The sequence below is a fragment of the Sus scrofa genome, chromosome 6, assembly GCF_054392235.1.
Source record: "Sus scrofa isolate SSC_HxYL_T2T_F1_AM1 chromosome 6, Sscrofa_HxYL_maternal_Yorkshire_Landrace_v2.0, whole genome shotgun sequence".
In the NCBI taxonomy this organism is placed as follows: Eukaryota; Metazoa; Chordata; class Mammalia; order Artiodactyla; family Suidae; genus Sus; species Sus scrofa.
Genome location: NC_139388.1, coordinates 30,318,885 through 30,344,615, shown reverse-complemented (window position 1 = coordinate 30,344,615; position 25,731 = coordinate 30,318,885). Strand labels below are relative to the sequence as shown.

General features: G+C 45.8%; 1 protein-coding gene and 1 long non-coding RNA gene across 27 annotated transcripts in view; one reads left to right on the top strand and one right to left on the bottom strand.

Annotated features, from left to right (window-relative positions):
* PRMT7 (protein arginine methyltransferase 7) overlaps positions 1 to 25,731 on the bottom strand; it is a 62,986-nt gene that overhangs the window by 18,050 nt on the left and 19,205 nt on the right. For all 26 annotated transcript variants that reach the window (XR_014805705.1, XR_014805704.1, XR_014805698.1 and 23 more), the window contains 9 exons: positions 21,210 to 21,318; positions 11,324 to 11,436; positions 7,837 to 8,078; positions 7,437 to 7,617; positions 3,888 to 4,015; positions 3,368 to 3,503; positions 2,309 to 2,392; positions 1,890 to 1,937; positions 930 to 1,019 (listed from right to left, as the gene is read on the bottom strand). Coding sequence is in view for 16 of the 26 variants with exons in the window: in XM_021094141.2 (XP_020949800.1) it covers positions 930 to 1,019; positions 1,890 to 1,937; positions 2,309 to 2,392; positions 3,368 to 3,503; positions 3,888 to 4,015; positions 7,437 to 7,617; positions 7,837 to 8,078; positions 11,324 to 11,436; positions 21,210 to 21,318 (1,131 nt within the window). In the remaining 10 variants the exon portion in view is untranslated. The remainder of the gene's footprint in view (positions 1 to 929; positions 1,020 to 1,889; positions 1,938 to 2,308; positions 2,393 to 3,367; positions 3,504 to 3,887; positions 4,016 to 7,436; positions 7,618 to 7,836; positions 8,079 to 11,323; positions 11,437 to 21,209; positions 21,319 to 25,731) is intronic.
* LOC146402274 (uncharacterized) lies at positions 13,693 to 17,870 on the top strand. The gene is made up of 2 exons (XR_014805852.1): positions 13,693 to 15,097; positions 16,032 to 17,870. It is a non-coding gene; the product is annotated as an uncharacterized LOC146402274 (long non-coding RNA).

The window sequence follows — 25,731 nt, the reverse complement described above, 5'->3', positions numbered from 1 at the left end:
GATTCCCACGTGGGAAGGGATGCGATGGCCCTGAGAGGAGACACCACGGGAGAAGAGAGGATGGATAAGGAGAGAGCACCAAGGACACCTGTAGGGGAGGATCAAGTGAAGGAAGAGACAGACGAAGGGCTGAGAAGGAGCAGTCAGAAAGAGAAGAGGAACTCTGGAAAGGCAGCCTCTTAAGAAATCCCGAGAAGGTGTTATGAAGGGAGAGGTCCCTGTCATGAGGGTCCAGGAGACCTGGGAGATGAAGGAGCAGGGAAACCATGTTTAGTAGCTAAGGTCACCAAGTCGGGGTGGGGGGGAGGGTTTGGGAGGCACACACAGGGGACCAAAGACCAAGCACGGCTGCAGGAGGAGGGAGGAACAGACAGGAAGCAGAAGCCAGCCCAGCAGTGCCGTGAAGGGACACATACGTGCTGCTGCCCATCCCAGCAGAGCCAGTCTGCTGTCAGTGAAGGGTCAGGGATTAACTGGAATCAAGACAAGTGCAAGTGGAGTTCCCGTCATGGCTCAGTGGAAACGAATCTGACTGGCATCCATGAGGACGTGGGTTCTATCCCAGACCTTGCTCAGTGGGTTAAGGATCCGGCGATGCTGTGAGCTGTGGTGTAGGTTGCAGACACAGCTCGGATCTGGCATTGCTGTGGCTGTGGTGTAGGCTGGCAGCTACAGCTCCAATTCGACCCCATATGCCGTGGGTATGGCCTTAAAAAGCCAAAAAAAAAAAAAAAAAAAAAAAAAAAAGAGTAGTGCAAATATTTATCTGCTCAGTGGGCATCTCTGTCAACCTCACCACATCCTTAACCTTGCTGAGTCCTTAGCTGGTGAGTGAGTAGGGGAACCATAGTGAGGCCTGGAGAAGGGGGCAACTCAGGCCATCTCAGAGCTGTGCTGTTCAGAACAAATGCAGAGCACTTGCTACTCACCTTTTTACCCTCCAGGTCTGCAGGTGCTAATAATTCAGGCCGTTTCTCTATGATATTAATTTTATCTTCCAAATGGTTAGCCTTGAAGATCTTAGAAAGAAAAAAAAAAGGTATTATTTTTGTTCAGAAAAAGAACACCCCAGAGTTGCTTTATCCGTGTGCAATTCTCTGGCCCAACAGCTCTGGAGCACCACTTTCACCTACTTTGTGGAACTTCCCCGCCTTGAGGGCCCCCTAGAGACCTCAGATCAGATCAAGAGCAAAATGTCATTAAGAGCAAAAGAAAATTTCTCTTGCAGACAGACTTAGCAGTAGGCTTGTAGTCTGCTGGAGATGGGTTATCTTTAAGAAAACAAAACCACTCACTAGCCAGCAGGAGAAAAACCATCAGGGAAACAACCAGTCAGGTCAGTTTGTTTCTGGTACTTCAGAAACAAATCTTTTTTTTTTTTTCCCCTTTTTAGGGCTGCACCCACAGCAAATGGAAGTTACTGGGCTAAGGGTCGAATCAGAGCCAGATCTGCAACCTACACCGCAGCTTGAGGGAACATGGGATCTTTAACCCACTAAGCAAGGCCAGGGATAGAACCAGCATCCTCATGAATACTAGTTGAGTTCTTAACCCATTGAACCACAACAGGAACTACCCCAGAAACAAATCTTCAATTCACTTTTATCCCTGCAAAAATTTCAGTGTTTTTAGTTTTATGTGAAGTGAGGAGAAAAGTCTACACTTCTTCAGCCATAAGAAACAAAGCAGAGTCTAAATACTGGCTGCTATTCAATGAAAGCCCTAAAAGATTTCCAAGTCAGCTCTCGATGCAGGAGTCAGGAGAGCTTCACTGGCAGCAGTTACTTCCTCTAGTTCCCTTGGTATGGAGGCTGCTAGCGATCAATTCCAGACTCAGGAAAGCAGGCCCCACAGATCCTCTCATGACTACAGTAACAATGATCACTTACTTTTTTCATCACTCTATGAGAAGCTGCTGAATTCTCTATTGTAAATACCTAAAAAGAGAAACCATGATATTAGCTGTAGGAAATGCACTTACCAGAGAAAGAAAATAAATATTAAAATGCAACACCAGGGCAGAGGACAACACTTAACCAACTCTAGCTGTGCTCATACCCACCAGGACAGTACAACATTCTGCACTGACCCAAGCAAGGTGGCTGACTCAGACTCAGGGCTGAAGCTACGTGACAACAGCTACAGGCTGACTCCTGCCCACATGCGCAGCAACCGACCCAAACATACCTGCCACATATGTGGCAGCTGTACTTGCAAAGAGTTCAGTAGCAAAACTGTATCCAGACCACATGACACCCTGATTCAAGAGCTGTGGTCAGAAAGCTGGTAGAAAGCACACATCCAGTACCTGCTCTGCTCCAAGGTGATAGGCCAGCATGGAAAGCAGACTGCCATCACTGACGCACAGACAGACACTGTCTGGTTTCAGCACCTGAAGGAAGAGAGCAACCCCAAGTTTTCTTACAGTGTCAAGAAATTCTTATTGACAAAATAACAGGAACATTTCCCACCCACCTGACTCCCTAACTCACTCTGTGATGATTCAATCTGATCATCTCCTCACTCCATCTCCCATACACCCAGCTGGATCTACCTGTGCCTCCACTCCAGTCATACTTGCCTCCCAGGCCCAGGTGGAAACCAGCCACCTTCTAACACACCCACTTCCCTCACCGCTTCGCCCCCTGGGTCCCACTGTCAGGAAAGCCCTTTCCCAAGCCATCCTAGAAGGCCCAGCTGAAGGCCTGCCCTGTTTGCTGAAGGCCACCTCCCAGGCCACAACCATAGGCCTCTCCCCTGCCTGGGAAGAAACTGTCTCAGGATCATAGATCCCTCTGAGAGAAACTCAGGACTGTCGGGAACCCCCTCCCCCCCAGCCCCAAATATGCCTGCATGTCTACACATGCACACATATTTCTGCATATGACTCCAAGGAGTCCAGAGACCCTGCCGTGAAACCTTCTGTGTGGTCCCCAAGTAGAAAGAACCCTACTACAGGCAACAGGGAGCAAAGGTTTTCAAGAGTGTCACATGACCAGATTTAAATTACAAAAAATTTTAGCAAGGAAGCAGCAGACGAAAGGAGTAATGGGGTGGCTGAATCCACAGGAATGGGCCACAGGAACTGCTGGTGACCACAAAGGAAAAGTGTCCAGAGGGACAAAGGCCAGGCCAGGGGGAGGCTCCCCATCAGAGGCTCTCATAGAATAGCAAAAAACAATCCCTCAGGTAGTCCAAAAACAAGCTCCTGCTTGAATCCTCGCTCAGAAGGAGCTGGCTGAAGCTACTCATGGACCAACGGGAAAGCACGGTAAACAAAACCAGCAAATCATAAGCAAGTAATGAGCTGGGGTCCACGGGACAAACCCCTTCTTGCCCACAGTCAGCCAAAGGGCTGGATACTTACTGTCCTCAGGGCCTGGACATATTGATCAGTTCTGTCCTGATCATTGATCTCGCCAAACCGAGGCCGGGTCCAGAGCAGGTGAGCCTGGCAGTCACACACGGGGCGCAGTGGGTGGACTCTCTCATTCTCTTCAGGGCTGGGCCAGGAAATGAACAGACAGGGGGTGATGGGCGTAACCTGCTAGGCACGAGCATGAAGGCAGAGCACCGGGTCCTGCCCCAGGGAAACTGAGATGGAAAGGGGCCAGTCACCCATGGTCCTCTGGGGGCATGGTCTAGGCACTGACTCTTAAGTGGCCTTAGAGGCTGGTATATATGGCTGCCCCAAATGGGGGATCCTACAACTAGGGCAGCCTCTTCTGAGTACATAAATAAGCAAAGAAATATCCAGTCACAAACTGCCCTTATTCTATTCAGATACAAATGTGCCCATTCAAACCTCTCCTGGGTCTATAGAGGGTATTTACACAAATGCATAGTGTCACAAACCTAGCGCCCACCCTACAAGGCTTGGGGCACACCTGGTCCTCTGGAGGCTGTACCACACACAGTAGTCGTCATGGTGAGCCACCAGCCAGACGGCTAAGCCCTGGACAACAGGCTCCTCTTGTGGCAGGAAGTACACACACTGCATCCAGTGGTCCCGCCACTGAAACACAAAGAGAATCAGCTGTCACCAAGCTGCAGTAAGAGCAACACATCTGGGAATTGCCACTGTGGAGCAACAGAAACAAATCCGACTAATATCCATGAGGACGAGGGTTCGATCCCTGGCCTCGCTCAGTGAGTTAAGGATCTGGTGTTGCCTTGAACTATAGTGTAGCTCACAGACAGGGCTTGGATCCTGAGTTGCTATGGCTGTGGTACAGGCCGCCAGCTGTAGCTCTGATTAGATCCCTAGCCTGGGAACCTCCACATGCCGCGAGTGCAGCCCTAAAAAGCAAAAAACCCAAAAAACCCCCAGGAATGCATTTAATCCAAGAACCAAAACCCAAGCCAGCAATCAATTTGCAGGGAGACTACTGGGTGGACTGCAGATAGCAACTGTGGCCAGAGAGATAAGGAAAAAAATTCTCAAGTCAGAGAGGCTAAGGCCCTTTCTGGCTTCAGGAAGACAGAATGTGGCCTAGGGTTCAGGAAGATAGAATGTGACCTAGGGTAATGGTCTTCAAGGTGGGCTCAGGGGAGGGGACTCCAGCCCCTGAAAGCCAATGTAAATGTTAACAGCTCATAAAAATTTAAGTAGAGGGCATATCGATGTTCATTTTCACTTATTTTGTGGATTTAAGATTTTCAAAATAAAAAATTGAGAAAACAGCCAATGCCCCTTCTCAGGAAGGCATTTACCAATTAAATATTGTTGTTTACCCCTGGTTCTACAAGTATGAAGTGACGAGCCACTGCAGTCCCTGCCCTTCAACACATCCTGAAAGGAGTTCAGCTTAGAGATTAGGAATGAGGCACTTGATGCTCTAAGAAAAACTGGCAAAACAGGCCTTCAGGTAGATATTTTCAGGAGATTTTGTGGGCCTAATTTCTTGCATCTTATATCTAGAAAAGCACTAAAGTCATTAACAGAGATATCTACTCCTCATGCCTAGCAGTAACCTCGTGACTAGCAGCAACCTTTTGCCAAAATATGTGCTGGACCGCACGTATCCTCTGTGCACTAATATCATACATAAGTGACCTCTTGGAGTTCCCGTGTGGCTCACAACATAAGTGACCTCCCTTCTACCTCTTCAGAGCCGCTCCTCAGAGCCATCTGAGAAGCTGTCTCCCAGGCTGTGGTCCTCATTTGGCTTCAAATAAAACTTAACTCACAACTCTTAACATCATGCTTTTTATTTATTTATTTATTTATTTTCGCCCCCGCCCCCCAGTCGACACATTCTATCTTACCTGGTGTTGAATTTAACTAAAAGGCATAGGAGTGACATTCCCATCTAAGATGTCTATTTGAACATAAAAGCTAGAAAATGAAAATCTAACCAGATACATTCTGGGGAAAAAAAAAAAAACAATAACACGGGGCGGGGGGGGGCATCTCTAAACCCTGTTACTCATTCCTCTCTATGCAAATGGATCCAAAGATAGAGAAGCCTCCCGTGACCCCTCCCACGCTCCTGCGGTGCTTCCCTGTCATCATGTCCTTCCCACACACGCAGCCTCCCAGGCCCAAATGTTAAAAGAGCTATGACAGTCAGAACCCACTGTCTGAGGTGAGATGGGCTTATTAGGAGCACTTCAGTGAAGTCAGAAAGGAGATTCATTAGCAGCTCTTCAAACTCCTAAGAGTCCGAAAGTCACCTTTGGTAGAGAAAGGACTCAAGCCCCATACTCTGGGAACAAGCACTCATGACTGCTGCCTAGACATGAGGCCCTGTTCCGCTCACCAGGCCTGGCATTATGTGGTTACCTAGCATGTCTTATATGAAGATTCAAGGAGAAAATCTATGTAAGAAGCACTGTGAAGATATGCAAATGAAAAGTATTAACATCTTTATGAAATTCTTAAGCTAATTTTGCAACCATCACTCTCCTGGAAAGGAAGAAAGCGGCCGAGTGCCAATTTCATTTCCTCTGATTTTCCCCCAACATATACATACACACACAGAGACACACATACACACATTCAGTCTGCAGAAGATCAAGGCTGTGCAGAGTGGAGCTAAAGGAGCTCACTGGCCCAAGAGACCACAATCCCTCAGCAGTCACGACCCTTCAGCCTAAGCAGTAAGCGAGGGAGCTGCTAAGGCCTTCTCTGAAGACACCATGTGTATATCCAGAAGCAGCACATGAGCAATTAAAAGAAAGCCAGGGCCCAGCCAGTGGTAACAGGAAGTCAGAACACACAGAGGATGGTGCCCAGGCCTTCCGGCAGAGAGGGAAGTTTCACTCCGTGGCCCTGAAGCACCTTTCCCACTTTTTTCCCTTGTGTGTGTATGGGTAACACATGCTCATAAGAGAAAACTCAAAAGATATAAAAGGGTTATGGAGTGAAAAAGAAGCTTCCTTTCCACCCTTAATCTCCAGCCCCCTTCCAAGAAGCAATCATTTTTACCAATTTCTGTGAGTTCTTCCAAAGACACCCTTATACCATGCACCACACAGATACACTCATAAACACATACATGCTTATTATTTTTAGTTAACACCAACACTGGCACAGCACATATCTGTGGCTCTCTTTGTTTCACTTGATCTACCTTGATTGTTCCACCTCAGTGCAGAGAGAGCCACCTTGCCCTTTGAGTGGATGCAGGAGAATGGACTTAGCCAGTCCCTAAAGATGGCCTCTAGGTTCTTCCAGTCTTTTCTATTAAATCAGGGCTGCAGCGAGTCTCCTGGCACACATGTCATTCTACATCTATACAAATCCATCCAGAGCCCAAATGTCTAGATAGGCATCACTTCCCATACCAACGGACTGTGGGCCTTGCTGTGCTCCAGGATGCCCTGATCATCACTTTCCTGCTCCGCCTCATGGCTCCACCAACAAAGTGAAAACTTTCAACTTTATTCCCTAATAGGTGAAAGTGCTATTTCATTGCAGTTTAAATTTGCATGGTTCAGAGTGAGGCTGAACAACTTTTCACACGTTAAAGAGCAATATAATATGTATTTCCTTTTCTGTAGTTCACATCTTCCACCCACTTTACATTGAGCTGAAGAAGGAAGATTTTGAGGCCACAAAAGACGAGGCTGCAGAATGGCTCTATTTCTCTATTCCAAGCTAATCTGAGGACCCCGGGGGATTACTGGGGCGGAGTGGGCAGGGTAGGGGTCTATGAGTGGCTGTGCCAGGATGCAGGAGAGCCAGTACACCAAAGCTGCCCTATGGCTTACTGTGCCTACTGCTATTGCCCACAAGGCAGAGAGGTCTGACAGCTTACTCAAAGCCTTGCTTTTTTTTTTTTTTTTTTGGTTAAACTCTTCTTTGACATTGATTCTGACCCTTCTATCTCTAAATTCCTGTAGATCTAAGGTCCAGCGTGCTCCTTTCCCATGACCGTAAGTCGACAAGTTTCCTGATTTCCATGAGAATGTGCTCAGCTCCTGTCTCTTACCTGGAGCTCCTCCGGGTTCGACTGTGCCCAGAAGGGGGCCATGGTGCACTTGATCTTCCCCTCGGGGTCCATTTCAATGTCCCACCAGGAGAGAACCACCTGAGCTCGGCCTGATGCCAAAGGTTCAAAGTACCTGCAGTGGCAGGCTGTTGAACTACTGACTTGCTTGCTGAAGTCCACACTGTGGAAGAATATTCAGGAACTGAAGCATTTTTTAGGCTCACACACTCTCTTCTTAAGCTTTTATGGTGACCTCACCAGCCATGAGAATTGTTTGCAATGGATTCCTGCCTTCAGAGGCATGGGACATCAGCTAGGGGCTGATGTCAGAAAGAATTGCCAAAGACCCAGTTCTACCAAATGTCTCCAAGCACCATAACCCTGGGTGGCTCCTTGGTACCTGAACATCGGCAGCACATCACTGAGGACAGTGAAGTCAGTAGGCGAGACCTGGTTCAGCTGAATATCGTAGACAGAGGGCGCACCAGGGCACCTCTCCAGTTCCGAGGGGGGAACAATGACCTGCTCTCCAAGGCTAGTCTGAACATGGATGGGAAACAGCTTGTTCCATGACCACATCTTCCTGGACTCCACCAGCTGAGCATAGACAGTTGCTCTGTGAGGCACCGCCTCGCAATTTTCCTAAGTTAAAAAAATTAAACAAAAGAATAAAAAAAAAAAAAATAGTTATGTTGACCCACAGTAATTCCCATTGAGCAAAAGAAGTTTATTCCTTAGTATTAGGCAGGTTTAGTAACATCTAATGCCTTATCACTATTAGGAGAGCAAACAGTTTTCAGGCCAGTGTCCTAGGAAAAAAAGAAAAGAAACTAGACTTCAGAACGAATACACATTATGCCTAAGATGATTTATGTCAGGTAAGTTCCTAGCTACCTGACACTCTTGAATACTCCAAAAATAAACTTTAATTGTCATCATGCCAATTAACTCCCACAGCAACTTTGAAGAAAGAGTCCAAGGCTTCCTGCAAGGCAGGAACCCTGGCACTAGGCTTGGAGCTTCCCTTCCATGCAGCTCTCATCCAGACACCTCTTCCTGCACAGCCCAATGGACAAGTGTCCATCCTATCCTCAACCATTTTGATCTCCTGGCCTAACCGGGCACTGCTAACGCCCTCCTCATTGGGCTCTGGCTACACTCCCCCATTCAGTATCCCTCCTACCCCATTCACTCATCTGACATCCTCTACACACCAGGCACTAGGGGCCCAGCCACAAAGGGGACACTCACAGCTGCGACCACATGTAAAGCACAAGCACAGACTTTCTCTACCCCAGCACTAGTGACCTTCTGGGCCAGATGATCCTTTGCTATGAGGGCTGCTCTGAGTGTTGTAGGATGTTTGACAACCCTGGCCTATACCTTCAAGATGACAGTAGCACCCCCTTCTCAACTGTGACACCAAAACTGTTTCCAGACACAGCTCTGGATCAGAAGCACAGCTCTGCCCACCCTGGTCTCCTTCACAAGGCTGTGCCCCTGTCCAACCCCCCAGTCTGGACCATCCTTTCTTCCTTCCATACACTCTTCCTTAAGCTTGACCTCAACCACTCCATCTTCATTTACCAAATACCCTGTATCCAACTGCCTCTTGGTCCTCTCTACTTGGCTTACCCTCAGCTCAAACTCTGTCTAAACCAACCAAGTCACCTCTGCCCCACCCTCCCAGGCCTGCTCCTCCTCCCAGACTCTCAGCCAACAGAGAGCACCACCATCCAAGCCAGCTGCCCAAACCTTAAGCCCTGACATCATCCTCAATGCCTCCACATCAAAGTAATAACAAGTCCTTGACCACCTTGCTCTTCTCCGAGTCTACCTCTCTGGGTCCATTTCTATGCCCTTAGCTAATAAGGCCCTCAGCCCAGCTCCTGGACAGCTTCAATCACCTTCTAACTAGTCTTCCTGCCTCTAATGCTATACCTCAGCTGTTCTCCACACATGTGCCGGCATAAACCTGACATCAAACCCTTCTGAGCTACCACACTGCCCTCCGGAGCACAGAAGCTCTTCTTGGTCAGGGTCTGCTCAGCCCTCCAGACTTCCCTCCAACCCTACATCCCACATAATCCGACTCATCTTCACATCTTTGTACAGGCTGATCTCGGCCCTGACTACCCCCAGGTGCCAGGCCAACCCCTGTTCACTCTCAAGACTGATTCAGCTCTCGCTTCCTCTTCCCTGATCTCCCCGCCTTCCCCACCAGAGGGAGCAGGATCTCACCCCATGGATCACCATCAGAGTGGACTTCAAACTATACTGTGACAACTTACTCACCACCCCCACCTCCCCAGGAGTTCACACATGTATTCTTGGTACCCAGAAAAGGGCTGAGAAAATGAAGACACCAATAATTGTGTCTTCTGAGATCAACTCCTGGGTCACTGCAACACTACAGGGACTGTCAGGTGCTCCAGCACCCAGTCCCATGACTTCCAAAATAGGAGGAAGAGGGCAAGGGTAAAGGGACTGGGTACTGCCATACTTCCTTCAAGCTCAGACAGAGGCGGAGCAGATCAGGACAGTGGTGAGAGTAGACACACACACCTGGCTGCTGCAGACCAGCTGGGAAAGGAAGCTGAGGACAGCTGCCAATACACCTTTTAATGACTACATGAATTAGAGGAAAGACAAATTGGGCAACATTAATATACTCCTAAATATCTTTGTTCTCTCTTTCAGGGATTTACCCTAATTAATGGTTTTAATGTGAAGAAATAGAAATAATTTCTACCAAAGTTACCAGAAAAGGATGTTGATTTTGGGAGACAAGACATCTCACGTAGCACAGAGATGTGCAGGACAGTCACCATCACATGCTGACCATGTGATTAATGTGGTCTCTGGCCTCACCCACCCAGGAAGGAGCCCTCTTGCCCACTCTGGGGACACTAAGAACATCTAAGAAGGCTCCTGGGCTAAGGCGGTCACAGGCTCATGTGAACAGTGCCCACAGAGCAGGTGCCAGCAGAAGCAGACACTCACACCTCCCCAGTTAGCCTCTGCCTATGAGTTTCCACCTCCCAGTTTATGCCTATAAAAAAGTAAGGCCAGGAATTCCCTTGTGGTAGAGGGTTAAGGATCAAGCACTGTCACTGCAGTGGCTCAGGTCCGATCCCTGGCCCAGGGAACTTCTACATGCGTGGGTATAGGCCTCACCACCCCCAACAAAAAAGACCAATGCCTCTAAAATAACATTTTCATCAGGTCTCTCCCTTCTCAAAACAACTGTCAAAGATGATGACCACTCAAACCCCTTCATCTGGAATGGCTGGCATTCAAGGCTTTCCACTCCCCACCCTATGCTCCACGATTAGCTTACAAGCACCAGAGGCTGGTGTTCTCACTGACCTACCAAACGGGTGCCCCACTGGGACCTCTCTCCTCCTCAGTGCCTTTACAAATTCTACCCTCTCCACACATGCCCTCATCTCCTTCCTGACCCTTGACCTTTTCTATCAGCCCTGCACTAAATGTCAGTGGTGCTTCTGCCTACTTCTCCATTTGGCCCATCAGGTCCTGAACCCTGCTGACCAGTGTGGGTCTTAGAAGCAAGAAGGATGTCTCACATGTCTGCCTGGTCTGCCTGGATGCCAAACACCTTATACACAGATGACATTCAAAGAACGTCTGCTGAATCGAACTGAATTTAAGCAGAGTTTCTAGTCTTTTGACTCTAAGACCTGGCATTCAAGAGCCACAGAAGTCACAACTGAGGAGAACCAGAGTCTTATAGGAATCAAAGGATGCCCAAGGGTGTATAGGGATACTGAAGGGTCAGGCTGTGTAGAATGTGCTGCACCAGTGAGAGCTGTGTGAGCCGGCTGAGACTGCAGCAATTTGCCTGAGGGAGGCCCTTAGTCCCAAACCTGCACAAGATGCCTGTGTGCGTGTTCATAGGAGGGCAGCGCTCCCTCCCCAATCAATTCTGTGTCGAACAGCTCTGTGATCAGGATGTTGGCACGGCATGGCATGTCACCATCTGAGAAACATAAGCAATGAGTCAGAAGCAAGCAACAGATTAAAACAAGTATTTACAGCAAATAAATAAAGACAAAAGGTTCGTAGGTCATTAAATTGAAAGCTTATACATATGCTGAAGTATTTAGAAGTGTCATCATGTCTGCAACTGACTTTCCAACAGTTCAGCAGAAAAAAATCCACATTGATACACACGTACACATCAAAATGCTAACTGGCAAGTTGTATTAAGAGAATATGAGTGTTGGGAGTTCCCATCGAGGCTCAGTGGTTAACGAATCCGACTAGAAACCATGAGGTTGCAGGTTCGGTCCCTGGCCTTGCTCAGTGGGTTAAGGATCCGGCGTTGCCGTGAGCTGTGGTATAGGTTGCAGACGAGGCTCGGATCCCACGTTGCTGTGGCTGTGGCGCAGGCCAGCGGCTACAGCTCCGATTCGACCCCTAGCCTGGGAACTTCCATGTGCCGCAGGAGCAGCCCTAGAAAAGACAAAAAAAAAAAAAAAAAAAAAAAAAAAAAAAAAGAGAGAGAGAGAGAGAATATGAGTGTTGCTGTAGAGCAGAAATTAACACAACCCTATAAATCAACTATTCATCAATAAAACTTTTTCAAAAAGAGAAAACATGAGTATTCAGAGTACAACTCTTTCAGTTTTTCTCTATGTTTAATATTGCAAGGGACTTATAAAACTGATGAGAAAACTATACACAAAAAGAAAACGAGGCAAAAATACGAATAAACAATTCAAAACAGAAAACAAATCAATTAAAATACATGGAAAATTTTTCATTCTAATTAGCAACTGGAGAGATAACAAACTATTAAATGCTAAACTAGCTAAAATTACTTGAAAAGCAAACACTGAATCCTGGTACTTCTAGTATTTCTAGGCTGCAGAGAAGGAGAGAAAACCAAAGCAAGAGAGAGGCTGACAGCGCTGACACCCACTGATGCAACTGAGATGCGGGATTCAGAATCTCAGTTCCTTACATGAAATCCCCCTTAATCCAGTTAGTTTCCTGCTACCAAACAATCCCCCAACTAAGTTTTTCTTAGGAGAGTAGGATTATGGAAGGTCTTTCTGTTAAACTCTATTTTTTAAACCTCTATAATGTAATATAGTGTTACTTCTAAAATTACAACTTTTAATGAGCCAAGACAAAATAAACTTTGGAAGGTGCTATTCATCATGGAGAATCAACTGTAAATACTTTGAATGGCTCATGAATTACAATTTGACAAAGCCTACTCATCTTCCCTACACAGAACATAAGTTATCATGGATACAAACAACTCATGCAGTTCAATATCAAAAAAACAACCCCATCAAAAAATGGGCAGAAGATCTAAACAGACATTTCTCCAAAGAAGACAGATGGCAAAAAAAAATATGAAAAGATGCTCAAACATCACTAATTATTAGAGAAATGCAAATCAAAACAACTATGAGGTACCACTTTATACCAGCCAGAATGGCTGTCATCAAAAAGTCTACAAACAGGAGTTCCCAATGTGGCTCAGTGGAAACAAATCTGACTAGGAACCATGAGGTTGTGGGTTCAATCCCTGGCCTCGCTCAATGGGTTAAGGATCTGGCATTGCCATGAGCTGAGGTGTATGCCGCAGACACGGCTCAGATCTGGAGTTGCTGTGGCTGTGGTGTAGGCTAGTAGTTGTAGCTCAGATTAGACCCCTAGCCTGGGAACCTCTATATGCCTCAGGTGTGACCCTAAAAAGAAAAAAATAAAAATAAAAAAGTCTACAGACAATAAATGCTAGAGAAGAGGTGGAGAAAACATAAACCTCTTACACTGCTGGTGGGAATGTCAACTAGTACAACCACTGTGGAAAACAGTATGGAGGTTCCCCAAAAAACTAAAACTGAAACTACCAACACAGATCCAGCAATCCCACTATTAGGCATCTATCCGGAGAAAAACATGCACCCCAATGTTCCCTGCAGCACTATCTATAATAGCCAAGACATGGAAGCAACCTAAATGTTCACTGACAGAGGAAATGGATAAAGATGTGATATATATATATACACTAGAACATTACTTAGCAGTAAAAAAAAGAATGAAATAGAGGAGTTCCCACTATGGCAAAGTGGGTTAAGAATCCAGCTGCAGCAGCTCGGGTTGCTGTGGAGGTACAGGTTCGATTCCCTGCCCAGTGCAATGGGTCAGTGGGTAAAGTCCAGTGTTGCTGCATCTGCAGCTCAGATTCAATCCCTGGCCTGGGAACTTTCATATACCACAGGTGCAGCCATAAGAAATAAAGGAAGGAAGGAAGAAAATCCCATTTGCAGCAACATGGATGGACCCAGAGATTATCACACTAAGTGAAGTTAGTGAAAGATAAACATCGTATGACATCACTTATACGTGGAATCTTAGAAAAGGACAAAAATGAACTTATTTGCAGAACAGAAACAGACTCAGAGACTCTGAAAACAAGCTTACGATTACCAAAGGGGACAGGTGTGTGGGAGGGATGGAATAGGGGTTTGGAACTGGTATATGCACACTGTGGTATATGGAATGATTGGCCAATGGGGACCTGCAGTATAGCACAGGCAACTCTTCCCCATATTCTGTAGTAATCTATATGGGAAAAGAATCTGAAAAAGAATGGGTGTGTGCATATGTATAACTGAATCACTTTGCTGTAGAGCAGAAATTATCACAACATTGTAAATCAACTATACTTCAATAAAACATTAAAAACTGAAAACAAAAGTATCATGGATGATGTAAGAAAAGGTGCAGTAGAGAGAGGTTGAACCTGAGTCAGGGACCTGGGCTCAGATCCCACTTTTTAGCCCTGAATCCTCAGTCCTGACTATCAGTCACTTCATCTGTAAAAAGAAGATCAAGTAACAGGATATGCTTCACGTGGTGGTGGTCAGGGTAACAAAGGTAAAACCTGGCACTTCCCTGCAGTACATGGGTGCTCAATGGCAGCATGACATGAAAAGAGGCTGAGGAAAAGTTCCGGGTGTAGAGACCACTCTCCCGAGTCACTGCCCATCCTGATATCACACCCGACTCCAAATGAAATACTCTGAGCCAACTGCATCCCACTCACACGCATCTGCTCCTCCCTCCGATGTTGCCACCGCAGTGAGTGGCCCAACTAGTCACACAGTCCTAAAACCCAAGGGTGCCTGACTAGCTCCAGGAGAGCAGGAACCCTGATTGGCCTGTTCACCATCGCACCCCTGTGCCCAGAACAAGGCCTAGCACCCAGCAAACATTAGCTGAATTCTTTTAAGGGCCATACCTGAGGCATATGGCATATGGAAGTTCCCAGGCTAGGGGTTGAATCAGAGCTATAGCCGCGAGCCTACACCATAGCCACGGCAATGTGGGATCCAAGTCGTTTGCAACCTATGTCATAGCTCACAGCAATGCCAGATCCTTAACCCATCGAGTGAGGCCAGGGATCTAACCCACATCTTCATGGTTACTCATCAGGTTCATTACCACTGAACCACAACAGAAATGCCATTAACTGAATTCCTGATTCCTCACCATCACCCCTACAACCAATCAATCACCAAGCCCTGCCAACTCTACCTTCTGAATAATTTTTTTTTCTTTTTTTTTTTTTGCTATTTCTTGGGCCGCTACCACGGCATATGGAGGTTCCCAGGCTAGGGGTCGAATCGGAGCTGTAGCCACCAGCCTACACCAGAGCCACAGCAACGCAGGATCCGAGCCGCGTCTGCAACCCACACCACAGCTCACGGCAACGCCGGATCGTTAACCCACTGAGCTAGGCCAGGGACCGAACCCGAAACCTCATGGTTCCTAGCCGGATTTGTTAACCACTGCGCCACGACAGGAACTCCCTGAATAATTTTTAAGCCAATTATTTAACTTAAAACTATTTATTGTCCAAATTTGCTTCAAAAATAAAGCTTTGGGGAGTTCCCATTGTGGCACAGTAGAAATGAATCCAACTAGAGTCCATGAGAACACAGGTTTGATCCCTTGCCTTGCTCGATGGGTTAAGGATCCGGCACTGCCGTGGCTGTGCTGTAGGCCAGCAGCTGTAGCTCCGATTTGACCCCAAGCCTAGGAACTTCCACGTGGCCCCAAAAAGGGAGGGAGGGAGGAAGGAAGGAAGCTTTGTGATCCAATGAGTTTCCCTGTGAGTACTAAGGTAGAAGGGTACAGAGAGTGCAAGGGGAGCCTGAGGAGGGGCAGTTACCCCCAGGTGCCTCTAAAGGCTTCACCAGATGACTGGATGGTTGAATTAATGCCAACCCAAGCAGACTGCTCCACATGCCTCAGTGTACAATCCATCTCTGGAGGAATAAGCAACCAACTCAGATGCCATTTTAAAAGCTTCAGAAGAGAAGCTTGGGAGTTCCCGTCGTGGCGCAGTGGTTCCCGAATCCGACTAGGAACCATGAGGTTGCGGGTTCGATCCCTGGCCTTGCTCAGTGCGTTAAGGATCCAGTGTTGCCGTGAGCTGTGGTATAGGTCGCAGACGCGGCTCGGATCCCACGTTGCTGTGGCTCTGGTGTAGGCCAGAGGCTACAGCCCCGATTCGACCCCTAGCCTGGGAACCTCCCTATGCTGTGGGAGCGGCCCAAGAAAATGGCAAAAAGACAAAAAAAAAAAAAAAAAAAAAAAAAAGAGAGAGAAGCTTGGAAATATGCACTTGAGAGCAAAAAGGAACCTGCAAAAGAGAAGCAAGCCTGGGAGATGTCACTGAGGCCTGGGAAGAGATGGCTCCCAGGCGTGAATGGCAGCAGTACCAAAGCTGCAGTGTTTGAAAAGCAAAGGAAAGACTACCAACCTTGACAGTGAGGAAGCTACTTGTCAAGCTGAAGGAGTACAAACAAAGTACCATTTATAAAAGGCTAAGGACTGAGCAGAGTTGACAATCTACTCACTAAACAAATATTACTGCATTCTTTCATGTGCCAGGCCCTGTGTCAAGTTATAGAATGGAATAAATTAATAAGACCACACAGTCCATGAATTCAGGATGCTTCAGCTCTGAGGGGATATAGACAATGAATACATAATTACATAATTATTTGATTACTACAATAATAAGCACTACTTAGAAAAATATTAAGAAAGTATATAAGAGGCCTGGTCTACTACAGGGTGTGTGTGAACAAGACACGCCTGGAGGAGGCACAGGGCAGAGCATAGAGTCAGTAACACGGCAAAAACTGCTCCACAGGTCAGCTGCTGCACTGTCAAGATCTCCACCTCAGGCCAAAAGGGAGTAACTAGGTTCAGATTTATCCACCACTGTAATCAACCAGAAAACCAGGTAAAATACGTGAAACAAATGTTTTCAGATCTTGAACAATGGGAAACAAGGTGACCCTTTCTACTGCCCAGGCTTCCAGCCAGCAGGCACTTTCCAGACCTCAGTACACAGAGTGAGAAGCCAAGCAGAACAAAGTGTCTTACTGAGATAAGGAGATAGCAAGTGGAGTCCAGGGAAGTGAAAGTGGCTGGGATTTGCAAGGGAGAGAACTAGAGACGAAGTTACAGGGAAAAAAGGGCTTCAGAAATCTGCACAAATACATTGTGCTCTTGCTAAATACACATGGGGTAAGCCTCTAGAAGGCCAGCAAAGGATGACCATGTAGCTATAAGCTGAACAATTTCCAGAGCTCAGAGAACTGAGAAACATTCTAGTTCTGATTAGCCAGCACCCAGGCACTCGGCAGGGACCCCAGAAAAGTCATGCTGTACTAGTATGGCTAAAGTAGGCTTAGAGCAGGAGTTCTCAATAGGAGGAGATTTTGCCCCCAGCTCCCCCCACACACCCGGGACACTGGCAATATCTGGAGACATTTTTGGTCGGCACAAATGGTGTGGAAAAGAGGGAGGTGCTCTCAAATTCTACCAGAGACAGGGGTAAACATTCCACAATGCACAGGACAACTCTCCCAGCAAAGAACTATCAGGCCCAGGAGTTCCCGCTGTGGCACAATGGGTTAAGAATCCAATTGCATCAGCTCGGGTCACTGCAGAGGTGAAGTGTGGGTTCTATCCCTGGCCTGGGAACTTCCATATGCCAAGATTGCAGTCATTAAAAAAAAGAGAATCATCAGGCCCCAAATGTCAATAGTGCTGAAGCTGAGAAATCTTGAAATCTAGAAATCTATTCTAACCCTGCTCCAACAAAGCTCTAAAACAAGTACTGAGGGAGTTTCCTGGTGGTCTAGTTGTTAGGATTTGGCACTTTCACCACTACAGACCAGGTTCAATCTCTGGTCTGGGAACTGAGATCCCACATTGAGCTGCTGCACGTGTGGCCCAACAATAACAACAAGCCTTGAAAGAATCAAACTGATCTGCAAGAAACCCAACTGCATGCAAAGCTTTTAATGGAAGACAACAAAACCCACCACTCAGCAATGCAAATCTCCAACATACACAATATCCAAATAAAAATTACTAGACATGCAAAGAAGGAAAACAGGACCCAAAACCAGAATAAAAATTTACCCACAGAACAAACCCAGAGAAGACAGAGAAGCAGTTGAATAAAAGACAAGGATTTGGAGTTCCCAATGTGGCACAGTGGAAACAAATCCAACTAGTATCCATGAGGATGCAGGTTTGATCCCTGGCATCCATCAGTGGATTAAGGATTTGGCGTTGCCGTGAGCTGCGGTGCAGGTCACAGATGAGGCTTGGATCCTGCGTTGATGTGGCTGTGGAGCAGGCCAGCAGCTGTAGCTCTGATTTGATCCCTAGTCTGGGAACTTCCATGTGCCGCAGGTATGGCCCTAAAAATAAGAAAATAAAAAAAAGATAAGGATGCTAAAATAGCTGATATGTTAACTATTATTATATGTTAACTATTTAAAGGAACACAATGAATCTATGAGGATTAAGTTTTTAAAAAGAATCAAAGGGAACTTTTAGAGGTGAAAAATACAGTATCAGAAGTGAAAAGTTCACTAGATGTACATGACAGAAGATCAAATACCACAAAAGAAAACATCATTGGGAGTTCCTATTGGTGCAGCAGGTTAAGGATCCAGTGTTGTCTCTGTGGTGGCTTGGGTCGCTACTGAGGCACAGTTCTATCCCCAGCCCAACACAGTGGATTAAGGATCTAGTGTTGCCACAGCTGCAGCATAGGCCACAGCTGGTCCATCCCTGGCCTAGGAACTTCCATATGCAGTGGGTGTGGCCAAAAAAAAAAAAAAAAAAAAAAAAAGGATCCAAGAAAATACCCATGTTCATCAACAGGCGAAAGGATGAACAGATTATGGAATGTACACACATGAAGCACTGCTCAGTCATAGAAGGGAATGATTCTTTTTACGGCTGCACCTGTGCCATATGGAAGTTCCCCGGCTAGGGGCTGAACTGGAGCTGCAGCTGCAGGCCTATGTCACAGCCACAGCAACAATGGATCCAAGCTGCAGCTGCAGGCCTATGTCACAGCCACAGCAACAATGGATCCAAGCTGCAGCTGCAAACTATGCCCCAGCTTGCAGCAAAACTGGATCCTTAACCTACCGAGCGAGGTCAGGGATCAAACCAATATCCTTGTGGACACTGTGTCAGGTTCTTACACCTCTGAGCCACAACAGGAACTTGAAGAATAATTCTTTTTTTTTTTTTTTTTTTTTTAAGAGAATGCGAAGTATGTGTGTGTCTGTTGTGGGGGGAGTTTTGTTTTGTTTTTTTTCTTTTTTCTTTTATGGCCACCCCATGGCATATGAGGTTCCCAGGCCAGGGATCAGATCTGAGCTGCAGCTGCAACCTATACTATATTTCTATAGTGACAACGAGTTCTTAACCCACTGTGCCAGGCCAGGGATCAAACCTGTGTCCTGGTACTTCAAAGAAGCCACCAATCCTGCTGCATCACAGCAGGAACTGTTGAGGATAATTTTTGACACTTAAAATACTGAAGACAAAACTTAAAAGCATCGTGCTACAGAAAAGCACAAACGAGCACACGCCGTATGATTTCACTTACTCAAAACTCTAGAAAAGGCCAATTTAACTTATATTGAAGAAAGAAGATCCCTAGGGCCAGGGATATGGGGGGGTTGGGGGGTGGGAAATGACTGTAAAGGGTCATAAGGAACCTCTGAGCATGATGGAGATATTCTATTATCTTGATAGTGGAAGTGGTTACAAATGTGTTTGTCAGAACTGAAACTATACACTTCAAGTGAGTGTATCCACTTAATGTAAGTTACACCTAAATAATGTTGATTAAGGAGTTCCATCGTGGCGCAGCAGAAACAAATCTGACTAGGAACCACAAGGTTGCAAGTTCGATCCCCGGACTTGCTCAGTGGGTTAAGGATCTGGCATTGCCGTGAGCTGCGGTGTAGGTCATAGACTTGGCTCGGATCTGGCACTGCTGTGCCTGTGGTATAGGCCAGCAGCTGTAGCTCCAATTATAGATCCCTAGCCTGAGAACCTCCATATGCCATGGGTGTGTCCCTAAAAAGCAAAAAATATAATAATAATGTTGATTAAAAATGGGATGATAGTAATTCCCACTGTGGCACAGTGGGTTGAGGATCCGGTGTTGCCTATGTGGCAGCACAGGTCTGATCCCCGACCAGGTGCAGTGAGTTAAGGATTTGGCAATGGCATGCAGCTGCAGCATGGATTAGATCCCTGGCAAGAGAATTCCATGTGCTATGGGGGGATGATCTGTTCGATCTTTTATGCGTACATGTGTATGGTATGGTATGGTATGGTATGGTTGACTGACTGAGTGATTGGTTTACTTATTTATTGGAGAGCGGGGTGCCGTGCCTGTAGCATGTGGAAGTTCCTGGGGAAGGGATCAAACCCACACCACAGTGGTAACAATGCAGAACCTTAACCTCTAGGCCAGCAGAGAATTCCTGTATGGTATGCTTTAAAAATAAAGGGGATACTAATCCCTTCTTTTATGCATGTTTCAGATTCTCCATAAAAAAATCTTAAGTGAGAGAAAAAGCTGACTTTAGGCAGATGCTTTATTCTAAAATACCATATTTTTGGAGTTCACACTGTGGTGCAGTGGATAAGGATCTGGTGTTGTCTCTGCAGTGGCTCAGGCTGCTTCACGAGGTTCGAGATCAATCCCTAGCCTGGTGCAGCGGGTTAAAGAATCAGGTGTTACCGCAGCTGTGGCTTGGATTAGATACCTGACCCAGGAACTTCCATATGCCGTTGGAAAATGAAAAATAAAATAAAATTTAAAAATATTAAAAAAAATAAAATACTGCATTTTTAATAACCATGATGATATCCATAACCTCATCCTAGAAGCTTCTTTGTAAATCTTTCCACGTGCTCTGCCGGTATTAGTGGCATGTGAAATGTTAGAAGTCTAATTCAAATTTCTAGACTATGTAAAATATTTTGAAAACCTACAAAGACTGAGTTATACAGGGAAATCTCTCACACTGGAAGCTGAGGCAGGATGTTGGATGTAAGCAAACCTCTTTCTACTGTCAACTTAGTTTCACTTCTGTCTGATAAAACTCACAACTCAGACACACTGAGCCCCACAAGAAATCCAACTTCCTAAGCACAAGCACTCTTACACTTGATTAGCTCTGGTTTACTCATTCCTGATTTATTTTAACTAGTAGAGAAATAAACTAATAAGAGAAGCAAAGTACTTATCTTTAGACCTGCACATGGAGAGGCCCCAATTCTCTGTGATTATATGGCTACATTTATCCCAGAAACTGGAATAAACCTTTTCCTCTTTCCTACAACAGCAGGTAAAACTTTTGGCACAGGATGTGCTGATCTTACCTGACCCTATGGTCACCTCAGTGGAATGCTTGTTGATAACCTTAATCTTATCACTGAAGCCATTTTTCTCTACAATCTTCACTGCAGCATCAGCCATAGGCTTAAAAACCTAGATATTAGAGAAAAAAAAAACAAATAAAAAGAAGCAATAAATAGCATCCTAACACCCAAGATTAGCGAAATATGCCTTAATTTTGGCTGTAAGATCTGAAGTAAAAGAGGCCTCCACTATACAATTTCTTCCTGAATATACAAAATGGAGCTTTGTTACCATTTGAGATAGGCAAAACATTTCATTAGGCTGATTTGATATAAATTGACAAGACTTCATCTACATAACTTAAATACTTTAATCTCCAAATGTGTGTCATGGAAATGAATACAGAAGGATGAGATTCTGTTGGATTTAACTTGCAGCTAGGAGTTTCCATTACATATGAGGCACCCGAGGATGAAGGGTGGGTCCCAAGGAGGTTGCACTACCTTGTAAGGATGGCATCAGCTAAGCTAGAAGAAGCCAGGAAGGGGACCTGCTTCACAAAACCATGATCTGTGACCTGGGATGGGAAATGCATGTGCTCTTTATTTTTATCCGTCTTTTTTTTTTTTTTTTTTTTTTAAGGGACACACCCTCGGTATATGGAGGTTCCCAGGCTAGGGGTCAAATTGGAGCTGTAGCCACCGGCCTATGCTACAGCAGTGCCAGATCCAAGCTGTGTCGGCGACCTACACTACAGCTCAAGGCAGCACCAGATCCTTAACCCACTGAGTGAGGCCAGGCATCGAACCTGTGTCCTCATGGATTCTAGTCAGATTCGTTTTTGCTAAGCCGTGATGGGAACTCCGCCGGTATGTGCTCTTTAGAACAAAGGGAGACTATAACTGTATTGGATGTTAAGTGTAACAGGTCACTCTCCTGCTTAACACTGTCTCAAACCCCCACTGCTAGCAGAACACAGCTTATATTTCCTTACTGTATCTGAGGCCCTCTACAGTGCACCACCTTACTTTACCCAGCCTTACTCCCCTCCCAAGCCCCTCAGTGTGCATGCACACATGTGTGCACACACGCACACACTACCAATGCTACAGCTGAAATGATCTTCCGCAAGCCTGAGCCTTCCCTGCCCTAACCCAACATGCCAAAGCAAACCCAATTTCCCAGGGCATCACAAATCCCCCCACAAAAGTCTTCCCTGAGCCCTTCGCACGTCCCTAAACATAAGCTCCTCCAACTCTTACTTTCTGGCTTGCCCAATTTAGACAGCACAGCCCGACCATGTTACTACATAAAACATACAGATGCACATGCAACAAAACACACACACACAGAGAAAATTTTTTTAAATGATGTAGTGACTGGTCACAATGACACAAGTTCCATTTTTTTTCTAGGTCCTTTTCTGCATCACCCAAATTTTCTGTCATGAACACACTTTTTACTATAATCAAGAGGAAAATGTTATACTCTTCTATAAAGAGTGCATATATGCTCAGTCAGAGAGGAAAAAGTCTTCACAATCTGTTTCAAATTATTTCTAGGACCTGATCTGGCTGGCTGGTTTTGCTGTAGTCTGAAGGCCTCAAATCCTCAGTTCTCACCAATCACTATGCCTCCACCCCAAAAGCACCACTAACATATACCACCCTCTCAGTCCTCCTCTCTTTTATCTATCATTTAAGGAGTTCCCATTGTGGCTCAGTGGTAATGAACCTAACTTGCATCCATGAGGGCACGGGTTCGATCCCTGGCCTCGTTCAGTGGGTTAAAGATCTGGTGTTGCCCTGAGGCTGTGGTATAGTTTGCCGAAGACGAGGCTCAGATTTGGCATTGGCTTTAGCTCAGCTTTGACCCCTAGCCTGGGAACTTCCATATGCCACAGGTGTAGCCCTAAGAAACAAAAAAAAAAAGAAAAAATAAACTATTTTATCTATCATTTATCTCCTCTGCCGACCCTTCAGGCTCTGTCGTCCATAGTCTCCTCCTCAGCCACCAACAACTCAAGAACACACCCCAAACACTATCTGGAATGAACTCTGAGTTGACTTCCCAGAACCATTCCGTTCCTCCCCTGCCCTGCAAATCAGTTTGGGTAAATGACCTTCCTTCAAGTAGTGCACCTGTCTGTTCTAAGGGTAACTGAATCTTTCTTGTCAGGTCAATGAAGTAATAAGTCAAACGATATTTAACCTCACACTGGTCAATGATACCCAAGGAGAAGTTTGCTAGAGATTCCTGGCAAAGTTCTTTCTTGCCTTTAAATAGGAGAAAGAAAGTGAGGAAGCCAGGACCATGCCTTGTTTTCAAGGCATTTACCACAGAAATCACTGTAACCGATACAGCTTCCCCAAATATTCTTTCCTTTTCAAATGTACTAAAAGAGAATCCTATAGTCAATATTTGTGATTTCTTATATTCCATCCTCTCCTCAACCCTACCCTCTCCTGAAAACATCACCTAAAAGGGGTCATCAATAACCAGGCTGTCACGCCAACAGCTTTCTTACTCCTCATCCTGTGCAACTTCTACACTTGCGCTAATACAGCAGCCACGTGTAGCTATTTAAATGTAAATTACAAGTGAATAAAATTTAAAAGTTCAGTTCCTCAGTCATACTAGTTACATTTCAAGTGCTGAGCAGCCACATGTGGCTAGGGACCACCATACTGGCTAGAACTACCATCGAAGATTTCATCATCAGAAAGTTCTGTTAGTGCTGCTCTCTCATATCCACACCTGCTGACCACTCCCTCTTTCTCACAATTTCCATGCAGTCTGCCTCTGCCCTCTAGGGTCTCTTCATGTCTGCCTCAACTTAACTTTATGGTCACTTTTCTCCCCTCAGCCCCCTGAACAGAGGCATGTTCCAAGGTTTGCTCTTTTCAGTCTACTCTCTCTCCTGGGACAGCCACCTACATTGCCAGCTTCACCTGTCACATCTTTAGCAAGTGAGTCCCAAATCCACCTGTACGTGCACCCCTCTCAAGGTTCAGACTTCTGTCTCTAGGGACCAGTAGGCTCTCTCTCTCTGGCGCTCTCTCTCTCTCTCTCTCTCTCTCTCTCTCTCATTCTGGACCTGTCTTTCCTCTTGCCATGCAGCTCAGGCAGAGCAGAAAACCACAGGGCAGTCCACAGAAAGGATGAACAGAGGATCAAACAGGTGGTCACTAAAACACAAACTGGGAGGCCATCATAAGATGTCAAGAGTCAAACAGAAGAGGTCTGAGAGTTACAAGCCAGAGCAGCAAGAGAGAATTAGAAACCCAGGTAAGTGAGCTAGGAATAAAGAAAAACCCAAGAGTCTTACCAATTCTATCAAAAAACATGTTGTCGCTCTGTATTTGTAATTCACAGTCCATATATATACTGGTTCCTGCCCCAGGGCCGGTTCTCTCATACTTAACACCTCCAAAATTCAATGCATTGTCTTTCCCACCAAAGTATTTTCCTCTGAGTTCCTCCTATGAGTCCATGGTATCCCTGCCCCCACCCGAGACACCCACACTAGAAAACTCTCTCACACACGCACAGCACACCTCCAACCAAAGCTACCACTAAGGACTGAGAACCATATTAGGAACCAAAAGACCAAGTTCTAGGTCTAGCTCGCCTGCTTATCAACTGTGGGACTTAAGTCTTTAACCTCTCTGGCTCTTAGTTTCTTCATTTGTAAAGATAACAAAAACTACTTGAGGTTATCAAGGTAACTACCCTAAAACACTGTTTTCTTTTTATCAGCTCAAAAGCCTTGAATACTCCCCCAAAGGCAAAGAAACGGCTCTTAATCATTTTTATGAAATCCTGAGACAAGTGTACAGAATCACGTGCGTGCATGCACACACACCCTTCCCAGGACTTTCAGGGACACCTAAAACCCATTACTCTTCCCTCCCCACACCCTTTTTGGCCGCATCCACAGCATATGAAAGTTCCAGGCCAGGGATTGAACCTGCACTGCCACAGAAACAACACCAGATCCTCAACCTACTGCGCCACAGTGGGAACTCCTGAAACCCATTACTCTTATCTCAGGTTAAGAAAACTTAAGATAGTTACAAGTCTTTACTGTGATACTTAGGTCCTCCAGAGTCTGGCTACAATCCAGTTTTCTGAGTTTTTCTACTGTGACACCCTTTGCCACAGCTCTGGATGACATTATTCTCCAAACACACTACGGTATTTCTTTAACCCAAACTGGCCATCTTTCTGGACCATAAGCATGCGGGCCACCCTGTGGGGTGGGGAACTGGAAAGATCCTGGCTAGAATAGCCTAGAGTGCTAAATTCCAGATTTTACATAAGAAAGCAAAAAGCTTTAAAAAAAAGTGTTTAAGCCACTGTTGATTAGGGATTTGTCTGCAGCTCAATCACCATATGAACCATATTTTGAAGGGCAAAGTGCTTATATACATGCCCCCTTCCCAAAAGCTTGGAAGAAAATACACCAACATTTTAACATGGTTAACTGTGCATTAAAAATTTGTTTTATTTTATATTTATCAAATTTCCTCTAGTGATATG